This window comes from Capricornis sumatraensis, chromosome 8 (assembly GCF_032405125.1).
Source record: "Capricornis sumatraensis isolate serow.1 chromosome 8, serow.2, whole genome shotgun sequence".
NCBI lineage: Eukaryota > Metazoa > Chordata > Mammalia > Artiodactyla > Bovidae > Capricornis > Capricornis sumatraensis.
In genome coordinates, this window is record NC_091076.1 from 61,063,667 (window position 1) to 61,080,308 (window position 16,642).

A 16,642-nucleotide genomic window follows, 5' to 3' on the forward strand; every position below is an offset into this window, starting at 1 on the left:
AGGCAAATAGATATTACTTGTTTGGTTATTGAGTTCTCACTTATTTAACAAATATTAAGCATTTACTTTGTGTTCAACACTGCCCTGGTGCGAAAAATAGAATTAAAGACAAAGACAAGTTCCTTTCTTTATGTGGAATAGTGACTGAGAAACACTTAGGTGAGAAATGATGGTATGAGAACTGTCATTACGGGGAATAGAAGTAATGTGTAAGCTGGCTCCCCAGATCTGGTGTTGGGGAGAGGAATGGATGCATGACGAAGGGCTCCTTTTCTCTTTGGCAACTGACAGGAATTCAGCTTTTAAGCCAATTGGTTGGCATTCTGTGACAGTGACTTACTAGCAGGACTGAGGGTAGGTAATTAATTGTTCTTCAAAAAGAAGCAATTAGAAGTTGCTCTTTACTGGTGCTACATTTATTAAGCATCTACTGTATACCTTGCAATATATAAGGTGTGTGAGGATTCAGTGGTCGTTTCGCTCCTTGAGTATATAATCTGAACTCTGGGAATGTAAATGTAATTAAAATTACTGAAAAATCAGAGTTAAGAGGAGTTTATCTTAAACTTCTTCCAGGTGAGCCCATGCCATGTTAAGAATGGATGGTAGGAAAGCAATTAAGAGTTTGGACTGTATGAGATAGGGAGTTATTTATATTACAAGACAGCTCTATTTTCAGTTCAGTTCGGTTCAGTAGCTCAATCGTGTCTGACTCTTTGCGACCCCATGAATTGCAGCATGCCAGGCCTCCCTGTCCATCACCAACTCCTGGAGTCTACCCAAACTCATGTCCATCTAGTTGGTGATGCCATCGAGCTGTCTCATCCTCTGTCGTCCTCTACTCCTGTCCCCAATCCTTCCCAGCATCAGGGTCTTTTCCAGTGAGTCAGCTCTCCTCATGAGGTGGCCAAAGTATTGGAGTTTTAGCTTCAGTATCATTCCTTCCAAAGAACACCCAGGACTGATCTCCTTTAGGATGGACTGGTTGGATCTCCTTGCAGTCCAAGGGACTCTTAAGTGTCTTCTCCAACACCACAGTTCAAAAGCATCAATTCTTCGGCGCTCAGCTTTCTTCACAGTCCGACTCTCACATCCATACGTGACCACTGGAAAAACCATAGCCCTGACTACTAGATGGACCTTTTTTGGGAAGTAATGTCTTTGCTTTTTATTATGCTATCTAGGTTGGTCATAACTTTCCTTCCAAGGAGTAAGCATCTTTTAATTTCATGGCTGCAGTCACCATCTGCAGTGATTTTGAAGCCCCCAAAAATAAAGTCTGACACTGTTTCCCCATCTCTTTCCCATGAAGTGATGGGACCAGATGCCATGTTCTTAGTTTTCTGAATGTTGGGCTTTAAGCCAACTTTTTCACTCTCCTCTTTCACTTTCATCAAGAGGCGTTTTAGTTTTTCTTCACTTTCTGCCATAAGGGTGGTGTCATCTGCGTATCTGAGGTTATCGATACTTCTCCCGGCAATCTTGATTCCAGCTTGTGTTTCTTCCAGCCCAGCGTTTCTCATGATGTACTCTGAGAACATGAAGTTAAATAAGCAGGGTGACAATAAACAGCCTTGACATACTCTTTTTCCTATTTGGAACCAGTCTGTTGTTCCATGTCCAGTTCTAACTGTTGCTTCCTGACCTGCATATAGGTTTTTTTAGGAACCCCCAGTTGGTTTAGCAGCACCCCTTAGTCTTCTCTTTTCTGCCCTCTTTTTTTTTTTAAAGTGGCAACAAGAAAGCAGCCATCCCAGTTTTATTACTTTGTCACTCAGTAGTCATCAGCATTTAACATATTTAGTATCTGATACTCATGTGAACACATTGCAGCTGTTCATTAGATCTTAAATTGCAGGTTCTCTCAGTATGTGTGGAAGAAGAAAACATAATCCCTTATATCACCAATGTCCTACAAAATCCTGATTTGGCTCTGAGAATGGCTGTACGTAACAACTTAGCTGGTGCTGAAGAACTCTTTGCCCGGAAATTTAATGCTCTTTTTGCCCAGGGAAATTACTCAGAGGCAGCGAAGGTGGCTGCTAATGCTCCAAAGGTAAGTAGTTATGAAAATGAAAATTGCCATGTCTGGATTGATGCCAGCGTGCTCTGTTTCTAAGACTGTTTCAAGTGGAACCAGCTTCCCACAGAGAAAGGAGTCTTTTTTAAGGGTATGTTTTCCAGTAGAATGAGTTTCTTCTAGATTTAGTTAGTTACTTTTCTGTGCTCTAGATTTGGTTAACTTTTTGAAACTCAGACTGTTAGAATGATGTGTAGATCTAACAGGCTCTGATTGACATAGATGTAATAATGTTTTCTTAGTTGGATCTTATGATAGCTACTGATTTTATATCTTAAAGATGAAACAGATCTTGTTCAATTCATGGTACGAAGAGTTGTCTGAACTTGACCTGAATTTATCCTCATCATTTTTGTATTTTGTTGGGCTGAATTAATACCTTACTCCCTGACCGGTAATGAAATTTTTACTTAACCTAATGCGAACTTGGAATAATAGTTAGTTGTAACTATCCTCTTACACATTAGCATTATGATTAGGTTGGTATGTTTCTGATTCAGAATAATCTCATAACATTGAACCAGAAGTGTGATAGACATTGCCTGAATCTTTACCATTCAGATATTGAAAAGTTGAGATTTGGTTTCAGTAGATGGAATCATGCCTTTAAAATTGACTTAACAGATCTATGGAGTTATTAGTGTGATATTGAATCATCTTTAAAAGGAGTCGTTAACATTTTTGTTTCTTAAAGGGAATTCTTCGTACCCCAGACACCATCCGTCGGTTCCAGAGTGTTCCAGCTCAGCCAGGTCAAACGTCACCCCTACTTCAGTACTTTGGAATCCTTTTGGACCAGGGCCAGCTAAACAAATATGAATCCTTAGAACTGTGTAGGCCTGTACTTCAGCAGGGGCGGAAACAGCTTTTGGAGAAATGGTTAAAAGAAGATAAGGTATATTAACTTACATTAAGATATTTTCACTTTGATTAAATACCATGTTAGCAAGTTAAAAACACAGGCTGTGCCAGAATATCTCCATCCATGATTCATTGTTTGTAGGAATGGTGAAAGAATAGACAACACATATGTGTTGTCTATTGAAAGATGTGTTTTCTTTTGAAATTGGGTTATTTTTGTGGCATGTTGAGGTATCTTTATTTTAAAAGGGAATCCAGGATTACTTGCTTGGTGGTTAAGCTTAGCATGAGACACTTTGCATGTTTATATTTGTCAACATGTGTAAACTCATGGGGACCTAAGAATATATTCCTGTCTCCCACATCCCACACTTGGGATGCCCAGTATTTTCAGCCATACAACATTGTATCTTTTCTTTTAGAACTTCACAAGTATCAAAATGGTGGTATCTGATGCTAGTAATTGGTTAGGTGTGTAAGGGAAATACATTATATACAACGTGGAATTGTTTAACAAGACATCAGGACTGTCTGACTAGCAGCGATGCAGATCCCCAGAGTCACTTCACAGAATGTTAGCTGGAGTTACATGAAAAAATATTTAACTGATTAGTTTCTTGGAGTTCTTTAAATATGAATATTTGAAAACAGTTGTTAACCAGCTTTCTTTACTGTGGGATTTCTCTATCCATTTTATATTCGCTCAGTAGTTATGAGTTTCTTTTCCCATAGAGCATCTAATAGTATTGTGTTTTCTAGTGTATATTATGGAAAATGTCACCTATTTGTAAGACAACTAATGAGTTTAAACAACCCATTAGTGATGTTATTGCTTTCATACCACTATAGAAAGCCTTTCTGCACAAAGTGGCAATACTGAATTGTCATGTCTTAGGTCAATGTCAAAAACTGAGGTGGTCCTATTTTATAGCACTCTGGGTTGTGAATAACTTTTAATGTTAGACCTTTCAGCTTTAGTGTATGTTGATAGTATTTCTACATTACTAATGCTAAATCCCTGTTTCTTGACCTAGCTTCTGGCAGTCTTAGAGGATACTGGAGGATAGAACTTCAGAATTGGGATGCTTGGACAGGAGTCTGCTGAAGAATAGTTACTAGCCACATAGTACTTGAGGTCCATCCTAATTGTTTAAGATAAGGGAGGATGAGAACAGCCAAGGTAACTGAGTTGACCAATATGACAATGTAAGAGCTTTTTGCGTATCATTACCTATTTTGGTGAATGGTCATGTAGGATTCATTTGTGGTAAAAAGGACACTGGTCAACTCTTCATTAGTGTGTTCAGTTGACAGGGTATAGACTCTGATAGAACGTCTCATTATTGAATATCAGTGATAAGCGCTGTTCTTTTGACATACTCATAAAATAGAAAGTCAACTCTAGTGTGTAAAGCAAAGCTCCTTTAGAGAAGTGGTTTTCCAGATTGAGCAGCTTAGGCAGATTGAATGGCACAGAGGAGTGTATCTGCATGTATACCACCTTAAAATTCTAACATTTTTATCTGCTTGACTTTGTGAAATTAGTGTCCTGCTTTACAACTTTTAAACCCAAAAGTCAAGAAGATAATGAAGCTTAGGTCCTACAGTTTATTCCCTAATTTTAAAGTGGTCTTTATGGTAAACCTCAGCCGGCTTTTTGAATATCAGATTTTCATTTGATAGCATTACATTAGGAGCTGGATTATTCTTGTAAAATTGAGAACATCTGGGACTGACACCTGAGTATTCTTAAAGTGAGCAGTGCGAGATTCTGCTTCTTAAATATTTATACGGCTAACAAGATAGTTGGTAGAATCTGTACATGTGAAGTCTTGGTGGGTTTTTATCCTTAAGTAGAGTGTGTGGAGAATTCTACTGAGACTTTGCTCTGAATACAAAATGAGTAGTCTCTATAACCATAATTCCTGCATATTTATAATACGTTTTGGGACAACTGGGTAACTAAATGCCTGTCATATTAGTTATTATTTATAATGGAAGTAGTAACAACTGCTTATTTATAAAATAGCTCATGGATTACTAAACATTCTCTTTTCCCTTTGTTCAGCTGGAATGTTCTGAAGAACTAGGAGACCTTGTGAAATCTGTGGACCCTACATTGGCGCTTAGTGTGTACTTAAGGGCTAACGTTCCAAATAAAGTCATTCAGTGCTTTGCAGAAACAGGTCAAGTCCAGAAGATTGTTTTATATGCTAAAAAAGTGAGTTCGATGAAACAAATTCTGAACATAAACTCATTAAAACATTAAGAGAGGAATTATCCTAGAGTCACTCTCAGTTTTAATAGTAGACTTCCTTAAATTTTTATGATTACTTGGGAAAGTATAAAGTACTATTATGGTTCTCATTTACAGAATCACTTTTCAAAAATGGAGACAGTTACTCTTGCATGGCATTTAGAACTAACTGCTAGGGCATGTTTAACCTATTAGAACAAATTTTTTCATGTTCAATGAGACTGAATAAGCTGATTATAAAAATTTATAGCCATTTGTTCAAATATATTATCACCAAGATCAAACTGTCTTATATAAACCAAGATCAGATCGAGCATCTGTTAAAACTGAATCTGTGCTTTCACCAGTAGTTCTGTAGGAAGAAGATTCTATTGTAGAAGAAGCCTTTATTTCCCACGGGGGTGGAGGGGCGCCCGTTGCTTTTGGTTTGTTTTTGTTCTGTGATTTCTTCCCTTTTAAAATTCGTTATTGGAGAATAGTTGCGAAAAAGCCTTTAAGTAATATAAAACTGGAACTCTGCAGCAGGGCTTACATTTTTGTCTGTTTTTAGGTTGGATATACTCCAGACTGGATCTTTCTGCTGAGAAATGTTATGCGTATCAGTCCAGATCAGGGGCAGCAGTTCGCTCAAATGTTAGTTCAGGATGAAGAACCTCTTGCTGATATCACCCAGGTAAACAATTTAAAATGTATCTTGTAGAAATTAATTTATGTAGAGAATCGGGGTCGGGGGTGCGGATCTGAGTTTAAACCAACCTGGAGGAGAAAAGGTTAACTTTTTTAATTGTAGAACTTAGAGCTGTGTTTATTTACATGGATAAATTTCAACTATGTTGATCAAGAAAAGCAAGTTGTAGAAGAATGGACAGTAAGATACCATCTATATATATATATAGCTTTAAAACATGCAAAACAAATCCCACCTCATTTTGATGATATATGTATTAAAAATACAAAAAATACAGGTACAGTAAAACTCAAAGGCTAGTCTCTGCCACTTGGTGAAGGGAGAGAGAAAATGCATATATGAAGTGGGAATCAAGGACTCTTTCATTTTTATGCTTTTGTGTATTTTAAACAGTTCATCAGGGACTTCTGGTGGTCCAGTGGTTAGCAGTCATGCTTCCACGGCACGGGGTACAGATTCAGTTCCTGGTCAGAGAAGTAAAGTCGGGCATGCCCTGTGGCGTGGCATGCACGTGTGCATCAGTCAGTCAGTCAATCAAGATGTTAAATCTTGCAGTTTATATTCTGCCTCTGTATAGTATCTTCGAATATTTTATGGGTGTTTTTACTAGAACTCAAGTAACTGCGGAAGATAAAACTTCCTGATAAATTATGAGGTTATGTTATCTAAATAATAATCTTTAAATCTGGGATTTGATCTGGTAGTGTTTTATATATGAAGAAACAGATAATGTTTAATTTCCTTTCACTTACTATATTGTTAACTGTAACATAAAATAGTTTTTAAGTATCTTAAAACAGTTTCCCTTACATCTTTTTTTTGCAGATTGTCGATGTGTTTATGGAATACAATCTAATTCAGCAGTGTACTGCATTCTTGCTTGATGCCCTGAAGAATAATCGCCCATCTGAAGGTCCTTTACAGACGAGGTTGCTTGAGATGAACCTTATGCATGCACCTCAGGTATGTGTTTTCATGCATTTTAGAGCATATTTCCATCACTGTTTTTCTACAGCTGTTTTCAGAGCTGCTTAGATTAAGTTATTTGAAGCTACTGAGATGCCCATTCCTCATTTTAGAAAATTTGGCTAAAATTCTCTGTACTTTCTCTCCGTTACCAGTCCAGTATTGGATCTTAAGGTGTAATCTGGATATGGAGTTACTGATACAGATGGAGTGGTAAGATAAACTCATTCTTTTATGGTTTTCTAGGTCGCAGATGCTATTCTAGGCAATCAGATGTTCACACATTATGACCGGGCTCATATCGCTCAGCTGTGTGAAAAGGCTGGCCTCTTGCAGCGTGCATTAGAACACTTCACTGACTTATATGATATAAAGCGTGCGGTCGTTCACACCCATCTTCTTAACCCTGAGGTATTTCAGTGTCTTACCTATTAGTTACCATTAATTGGTATACTGAAAATGTGTTTGTGTAGCCGAATGATCCATTAGATTTAATATTATTTCATTTACTTATTTATTTTGTCCTCTAGTGGTTAGTGAATTACTTTGGGTCCTTATCAGTGGAAGACTCCCTAGAATGCCTCAGGGCCATGCTGTCTGCCAATATTCGTCAGAATCTCCAGATCTGTGTACAGGTGGCTTCTAAGTATCATGAACAACTGTCCACTCAGTCTCTGATTGAACTTTTTGAATCTTTCAAGAGTTTTGAAGGTAATTAAAAGTTTGAGTCGTTTTAAATGACTTAAGATAGCCAAGAGGGGTATAGGTCATAGGTTATTAATGGTCATAGGCTATTGGAAATTCTTTCTACAAGCTTATTTTGATGGAATATTTTAAGTTTTATTGTCAACAAATACAGTCAGGCATTGTCTGTGTCAGGTTCTAGGGACATGAAGTGAATAAGACTGTCTGCATGGATATATTATAGGTCAGTTAAAGGCAGAATCTTAACATACAAATATTTGTAGTAGCTTTGTCATATTTGAATAAGATGAAAATACTAATGATCGGGTATGTAATGATCATGTTTATATTGTCTGATTTTTGTAATGGCAAAGGATTCTAGCCAAGAAAATTTTATGACTTGTCCGTGTAGCAGGTTTTCTCAGTCTCGATGCTATCGACATTTTGGGCTGGATGATTTGTTGAGTTGGAGGGTATGTTGTTGTATGCCTGCAGGATATTTGGCAGCATTGCTGGCTTCAGTTCAGTAAATGCCAGAAGTGTCAGCTCCACCAGTTGTGACCGCTGAAAATGTCTCCTGGGAAGAAAACCATTTCGTCCACAGTTGAGAACCACTGTTGTACTGAGTGCTGATGTGATCACTGTCAGTGGCTTTTAGGTTCATTAGCTAAACATCTGGTCTCTGCTTAACTTTTCCTCCCTCTTTTTGTTGGACTACTCTAGACAGAAGGAAAAAGATTTCTACATAATTTTCTTAAATTTTTCAGTTCTTAAGTGAACTATGTACTACATTTATACTGTTCATTCAATACGTAGCCTCCAGCCGCATGTAGCTGTGTAAATAAAAGTATTAAAATTGAATGCAATTAAAACTTAATTCTTCAGTCACACTAGCAACATTTCAGGTGCTTGGAAGCCACATCTGGTTAGTGGCTGCTGTATTAGATAGTGCTGATCTTAATAGAGTATTTGCATCACTGCAGAAAATCCTGTTGGACAGCACTGCTTCAAATTCTTTTTAAGCTACTTTTGTGTGTTTTCTATTAACTGCATATGTAAAAGCACCTGGTGTAGTGGATTTTAGTCAGAATTTCTCATCTGGAATATGTTGTGATAATTAGTTTTGATATTAAGTAGCTGTCTCCTATTTCTCAACTGCCATTAGTAGAAAACATTGAATTTTCTGTTCAGTAGGGATTAAAGTATAAATCCATTTATTGAACTGATTAGTGGATTATTTAATATTGAGTACTTAGACCAACTAGTTTTTATTTGGGAGTGGAGTGTGCAGTATAACAGTGTTTTGTTTGCTTGTTTTTTTAGAAGTTTGGTATAATTGACGTAATGTTTTTTAATTGCTTAAGTATTTTTTCAGGTCAGTTGTTCTCAAAGGTACACCTGTGCTTAATTTCAATTATTTTCTTTCTTTAAGGTCTTTTTTATTTTCTGGGATCCATTGTTAATTTTAGTCAAGACCCAGATGTGCACTTTAAATATATTCAGGCAGCTTGCAAGACTGGGCAGATCAAAGAAGTAGAAAGAATCTGCAGAGAAAGCAACTGCTATGATCCTGAGCGAGTCAAGAATTTTCTCAAGGTAAGTGGTTTTGAGTAGTGCATTTTCTGGTTGGCTTGAAGATCAGCAGTCCTGCAAGGGTTTGCTCATAGTTTAGAATTTCTTTTTCCCTAAAAGTGAAATTCTCAGAATCTCAAAACTGTATACTGAATGATTTCTTCCAAATTTTATAGTCTGTGGTTTCCTTTGAAATAAGGAAGGAAATTGGTAAGTAATATTTAAGAATGACCATCTGTTTAAGTGAAGAGAAAAAAATCACTATCTTTAAGGAATTTCCTTTCTTGCACTTTAATTTTAGAAGAAAATTTTTGTTAAGTGATTGTAGACACTCAGTGTTATTTTAGAATATCATTTAGGCACTTTTTGAATATTAAAGTCAGCCTGCCCTCAGTATTCTTTTAAGGGGCCTGTTTATGCAAAGGATTCCACTGTGTAAAGGAAACAGGTTTTTCTCTGTCATCAATTAGCCCAATTCTAGAAATTAAATATTAATCATGCATAATTTGTAAACTGAAGGCACAGTCAAACAGAAAAACTACAGCTTTGTGACACATATTTGGTTATGGAGAAGTAGAACTGCCTGTGTTGGAGTGAAGAATAATAATTTAAAGATTCTTAGGTCTTTCAGGCATACCTAAGGGCAGTTTATTTTATTTAATGTTTAGCTTTGTCATTCCTACTAATTACTTTGTGGGGAAAATAAGACTTTAACCTTGGCAGTCATTTATAAAAATTAGGAAATTACAGAACATTCAGATCCCCCCAATATATACTTATATACTTTTAGTTCAGTTCAGTTGCTCAGTCATGTCTGACTCTTTGCGACTCTATGGACTGCAGCACACCAGGCTTCCCTGTGTATTACCAACTCCCGGAGCTTGTTCAAACTCATGTCCATCGAGTTGGTGATGCCATCCAACCATCTCATCCTCTATTGTTTCCTTCTGCCTTCAATCTTTGCTAGCATCAGGGTCTTTTCCAGTGAGACAGCTCTTTGCATCAGGTGGCCAAAGTATTGGAGCTTCAACTTCAGCATCAGTCCTTCCAATAAATATTCAGGACTGATTTCCTTCAGGATGGACTGGTTTGGCCTCCTTGCAGATAATCTGTAGTTGTATTAACTGATTCTTCTTTTGAAGAACTTAATACCTAGATTAAATAGCTAAACCCTTAGGAGTTTTAGTGTAATGATGTAAAATGCTGAAGTTGCCTTATATTTTAGATTACAAGATAAACATTCCCCCCAAAGTATAATGTCTTGGCCATAGTGAATATTCTGAAGATCCTGGCTAGTATGATATATGTGAACCCAAGACTTCCTGGTGTCAGAAAAAAACATCCAAATGAGAAAGATTTGATACTCCGTGCTTGACCTAGTGTACTTATAATACCAGTCAGTTCCTCCTTTGAATATCAATACTGCATCCTTTTTGAAAAAATGCTACCAGATGTTACTGATTTTGTTTTCATTAAGCTCTCAGCTTTTATGCTTCAATTGTAATTTTTTTAGCATTGAGTTATAATATTTGAGTTATCATATATATGTAAAGCAGGACTAAGTTAACTATTTTCACCTAATTATGATCTTAACATTGAAAAAAAAAACTCTTGAAACTAGGATGTGGCTGTCTTACCTTGCTTAGCCCACGAGATCTAATTAGATGAGGAATCCCCCCTCCATGCTTGTGAATTGTGTGCAAATCTAATAGAGGAGAGTGGGTGTGAATTATGGACTTTTGAACCAGTCAGACCTGGTTCAAATTCCTTTTTTTTCTATAATGAGCTGTTTATTCTTTCAGTAAATGCCTACCTCTTACCTCAGGCAAATTAACAAACCTATCGCAGCCTTGGTTTCCCCACCCATGAGCTATGTTTGTGAGGGACCTGATGCCATAGGTATTCAAGTGATAACCGTGCTTAATAAGCTGTGTGGGTGGCCTTGAAAACAAGCTGTTATCAACCTTTCTAGCAGGCAGGTTTTGTTTCGTTTTGGTTTTAAGTTATTCCTGACTCGAAAGAATTTTAATTCCCGCCCAAGTTAGAGGAAAAACCTAATCTCTTTTTGAATAATTGGAGATGGGAGCTCAGTGCTAAGATGTTACTGTTGGATAATTCAGCCCAATGAGATGGAACATACTGGACCATTTATTCACTTTCCTTATTGATCTGCCATTTGTAGCTACATGCTGCATTTTATCATCACTGGTATTCAACTTCATTTTGGAGATACTGGTTGTATTATAATTGACTGGTGTTATATGTAAACTGTGATGATAAAAATACTTCTCTGAATCTAATCTTGAATATTAGCAAGTGCCACCAGGAGAACAAAGAGTGATAGAATATGAACTCTCCTTTAAAGTAGACTGTAAGCAGGATGAAATTCTGTCGTTAGCGTTATTTGACTTGTGCCCTGAACTTGAAAACATAGAAAACATAAAACTATTCTTCAGACCCATGCCTCTTGGCTGCTTTTGATCTTATTTTCCATCTTTTTTCTTTTCCTGGTTTTGTTTCAACCTCACTGGCCTGCTTGTTTTTCCTGTAACTCCCCAAAACCTCTTCTGTCCCAGAGCCTTTGTTCGCCCTTTCCCATTTTCCTCACAGGCCTTCCTGACCTGCTTCTGTACCTTTTTAGAGATTTCTAACCAAATGTCACAAGGAACGATGTCTCAGATTACCCTCCTCCTATCTAAAATAAAACCTATCTGTCCTCACTACCCCCTTATCTTGTTTTCTTTTTCTTTATAACACTTAACATTGTCTCTTCCCACCAGAATGTAAGTCTCTTTGGGGAATGCTTACTTTGTCCCCTGATACATATCCAAACTTTGTATTTAAGAAAACCTGAATGTGTTTATATAGTTGCCATTTTGATCCTAATGTCTCTTAATCATAGTATCTAAGGAGCAACCTTTAAGTAAAATTTTAAAATGTTAATAGCATTGTTTTTATATATGAAATCATATGCAAATTTAGGCAGTTGAGAATGTATCCCAATTTTTCTCCTTTTCTCAAATTTAAATTTTCTTTGCCAATACAAATAAGTTATCTTTCACAGTAGAAATCTTAAACACTCATGCATGAGACTAGAATACCTAAGTAATCTTGGATTACTTGCCAAGTATGTTTTATCCCTAACTGGTAAAATACAGTAGGTAATACTTTATATATGTAGTAAACAAGATAATGATTAAGCGTGTTGGTGTTTGTTTTGTAGGAGAAACCTGCCCTATTAAAAATCTTCTGCATAGGTAGATGGAACACTTTTTAGAAATGATTGTAGCAGCTGTTAGTACAGAGTTTCCATGGTGCTAAAGGACTTTCCTTGATGTAAAAAATCTGCAGCTGGATTTCACTTCAGATTTACAGCCATTTTGATTTTTTAGTTACTATTTTACAGGATTTCTTAGAACTCCAAGGTTTAGTGTTCCCTGAACACTTTGTAGACCAATCTTCAAGTTATTTATAATTGGGTGGCTTATACGTGCTGGACCTAGGAATTTTATTCTTTCCTTGGCTGTCATTGAGGAGAGTCCTGTCCTGCTTAGTTCTCCTTCAGTAGACTGTCATAGAGGAATCATTTATTGAGAAATGTTTCACTGTGTGTAAATGAATTCCTGATGGAAACTGTTGTTTTTTGTGCTGTACCTCATGTCTTTGGAATGTAACAGGACATGTATCAGGTAAATGCCCAGTACAGGTGTTACCTACCTGTCTGTAACATCTGTGTCAGTCTGTAAGTAGGATTATAGCTTGATATTTGTAATGGTAAAAGCAGTTCGCAATTTAAAAATGATTTAAATGCTTTTTATTTTGTAAACCTTTTTTTTTTTTTATAGCAACATGTGGTGTATTTAAATTTATGGCTGTCACCATCATTCTGCTCCTTGTAGGATTTATTGTAACAGTATTAGAAGCTGGCCATGTAGATTTGAATGGGGAGGGGTGTTCTAGAAAGTCATCAGTTTGAAACAAATGTGAGCCATATATGCCTAATTTTGAGAATGTGAGTCTAGCTCTTAAAGCAACTACAAATTCAGCTGATGGTATTAATGAAAGTCCCGGTGTGATGATTTTATATCCTGAGTGCTGCTGGAGACTTATAAATCATGTTACTCTTTTGTTGTAAAGGGTATATGTGGGAAGGACCTGGTATTTTGCTATGACTCTGGATATTACTTCATAAAAATTCATGGAAACTGAGTTGGACGCTCTCCAACTATTGGGACATTTCTTTCTTTAAAAGAAAAACCAAGTTTATGTGACCCTTTCCCACAAGTGTGGAACCGATTCTTATTTTACACTGATAACCTCACAGAAGAAGAAAATTAAGGTTTCTTTTTTTTTCCCTCCAGGAAGCAAAGCTAACAGATCAGTTACCACTTATCATTGTGTGCGATCGATTTGACTTTGTCCACGATTTGGTGCTCTATTTATATAGAAATAATCTTCAAAAGTATATAGAAATATATGTACAGAAGGTAAGTAAAACTTAGATAATTTGAAAATATAATCTTACAGATCTTAATTCTTACACTGGACATCTTCATCCTTTTGAAACCCTGTGCTCAGTAAGAGTGGTGTGCTACAGTGGCTTTCCATTTTTTTTTCCCAGTAGAATCCTTTCTTGGATTAAAATTTTACATGCATTCCAAAGTATGTAAAACAGAACAGAACTGCAGTAGTTGAAAAGTTGAGTGGCCTACGCCTTACTTATCTGATAGTCCCTGAGGTATCCATGTAGAGGCCATAGCCTCCAAAGCACAGTATTAAAACCATCTTAAATAAAGGTATTAGAAACTTTGCATTCTAACTCCAGAAATAGAGGGCAGTTCTGCTACGAAGGAGGCCTTTTTACCAGATAATATTTTCAGTCATTCTGTTCCTTTCGCTTCTTTGGACTTATTTCTCCTTAGGAGTAATAAGGCAGACCTCCTACTAAATTCTTTTGTCTAGTTTCAAATTTAGAATCCGTTTATTACTGACTTTTAAAACAGGTTGAAGAGGAAGATGTGTTTTTCTTGCTTTTTGCTTTTTTTTTAAGAACTCTTTTCAGTTTTGTTTCTTGGTAACATAATGACGTTTTTTTTTTTTTTAAAACCATAGGTGAATCCAAGTCGACTGCCTGTGGTTATTGGGGGATTACTTGATGTTGATTGCTCTGAAGATGTCATTAAAAATTTGATTCTTGTTGTAAGAGGTCAATTCTCTACTGATGAGCTTGTTGCTGAGGTTGAAAAAAGAAACAGGTGTAGTACTATTTTAATATTCACAAGTAGGATAAATTATTAGTCTCTCCTAGCATGGTATTAAATAGAAGTATAACCTGTCAGTTGCCTAAAACTACTCAGTACTCATGGATCTTAATTCCCTAGAGATACCTAATTTAGAAGTGATAAGCTAGCTGTAACTTGCTGTATACAGCTGTCATATAGAATATCTGTTAATCTAGTCATTCACCTTTTTTTGATTAATTAGTTTTAATTGGGGGATAATTTCTTTACAATATTGTGGTGGTTTTTGCCATACATCGACATGAATCACCCATTGGGTGCACATGTGAGTCCCCTTCCTGAACCCCCCTCCCAACTCCATCCCCACCTTATCCCTCTGGGTTGTCCCAGAGCATCAGCTTTGAGTGCCCTGCTTCACGCATTGAACTTGCACTGGTCATCTATTTTACATGCAGTAATACACATGCTTCAGTGCTGTTCTCTCAAATCTTCCCACCCTTGCATTTTCCCACAGAGTCCAAAAGCCTGTTCTTTACATCTTGTGTCTCTTTTGCCACCTTGCATATAGCATCTTTACCGTCTTTACTATATTGGTATTTCTCTTTCTGACTTACTTCAGTCTGTATGATAGGCTCCAGTTTCATCTACCTCCTTAGAACTGACTCAAATGAATTCTTTGTTAGAGCTGAGTAGTATTCCATTGTGCATATGTACCACAGCTTCCTTATCCGTTCATCTGCGCATGGACATCTAGGTTGCTTCCATGTCCTAGCTGTGGTAAACAGTGCTGCAGTGAACATTGGGGTACACGTGTCTCTTTCAATTCTGGTTTCCTTGATGTGTATGCCCGCCAGTGGGATGGCTGGGTCATACGGCAGTTCTGTTTCCACTTTTTTAAGGAATCTCCACACTGTTCTCTGTAGTGGCTGTACCAGTTGGCATTCCTACCAGCAGTGTAAGAGGACTCCCTTTTCTCCACACTCTCTCCAGCATTCGTTGTTTGTAGACTTTTTGATGGTGGCCATTCTGATAAATGTGAGATGATATCTCACTATGGTTTTGATTTGCATTTCTCTAGTAATGAGTGTTCACCTTCTTTTTGCATGTTTATAATTACATTAAGTCAAACCACATAGCTGTGTGTTTTTAATGTAAACTATGTAAAAAGCCTCCTTTTAGGTATGATACCTAGTAACTAATTACTCTCTGGTAAATTATCAAGTATGACAAGAGAAAAACATTCCCTGTATAACTCTGGGTTAAACTTGTTTTTAAGTTGAACCTTGATATAATATAAGTTAGGAATTTCCAATAGAAGAGAACATAATATGAGTGCTTCTGATACTTAGATCATGAAGTCTTTTTTTTAGCCAGGACATTGTGTGTTCACAAAGTGCTGACATAGTAAATGAGGTTAGTGAGAAGTAATGAGGTTAAGTAGGAAGTTCCTCTAGCAATGAAACCATCTCAAGAATAGGGTTTAATTTTAACCTGAGTTGGTACAAGTGTTCTACTAATGGTAATTTATAACAGAATTTATATCTAAATGTTTCAAGCTAAATGTTTCAGAAAATGAAAAATTCTGCACTTAAGGACAATGGAGATGTAGAATATAATACTGAGTTTTATTTTTTTAAAGCTTGAGACTGGTTTAAAGTGATTATTGTGTAGTTGCTAAGTTGTATCCAACTCTTCTGTGACACCATGGACTATAGCCTACCAGGCGCCTCTTTCCGTGGCTTTCTTGTAACTATTTAACATGTTATTTAAACCATGGTAAGAGTGTTGGTCATCTGAACCATTGGAAAATAAGCTATAACTTAGCAAAACCGTGCCCCTTGGTGGAGTGATTGATTTTATGACTGCTAGAATTTTACCAGATTTTGTTCCCAGTATGTGTTTACGGTACTGCTGCTTTTTGCTGTATGTAATGTCGCATGGTAATTGTGGTAAAATTAAAAGGAACCTCAGATAATGTGGCTTGTTTTCTCATACCACATCTCTGTCCTACTCCTAAGCAACATTACTCAGAAGTCCAGCCATTTGCCCCATATAAAAAAGAATAATCTGTGAATCTGTAGTCTCTTCTCTCCATATCCTGTCTAGATAATGTAGCAGATAGGTCTGGGAGAGTATGAAGGACAGTCTTACATACCTTCTGTGTAACATTGGACAAATCCTTTAACGATCTCTGAGTCCTCATTTCTCAGCTTCTGATAGAAATGTTGAGAATTCAAAATAGGGTATGGGAAAGCACTTTATAGACCATAAGGTACATAGCATGTCAAGAGTGT

General features: G+C 36.8%; 1 protein-coding gene across 1 annotated transcript in view; it reads left to right on the forward strand.

The window, feature by feature from the left end:
• CLTC (clathrin heavy chain) overlaps positions 1 to 16,642 on the forward strand; it is a 63,085-nt gene that overhangs the window by 30,035 nt on the left and 16,408 nt on the right. The window contains exons 7-16 of the mRNA XM_068978400.1: positions 1,859 to 2,056; positions 2,775 to 2,975; positions 5,010 to 5,162; positions 5,749 to 5,871; positions 6,712 to 6,849; positions 7,099 to 7,263; positions 7,383 to 7,563; positions 8,969 to 9,132; positions 13,470 to 13,595; positions 14,221 to 14,363. Of these exons, the coding sequence (XP_068834501.1) occupies positions 1,859 to 2,056; positions 2,775 to 2,975; positions 5,010 to 5,162; positions 5,749 to 5,871; positions 6,712 to 6,849; positions 7,099 to 7,263; positions 7,383 to 7,563; positions 8,969 to 9,132; positions 13,470 to 13,595; positions 14,221 to 14,363 (1,592 nt within the window). The remainder of the gene's footprint in view (positions 1 to 1,858; positions 2,057 to 2,774; positions 2,976 to 5,009; positions 5,163 to 5,748; positions 5,872 to 6,711; positions 6,850 to 7,098; positions 7,264 to 7,382; positions 7,564 to 8,968; positions 9,133 to 13,469; positions 13,596 to 14,220; positions 14,364 to 16,642) is intronic.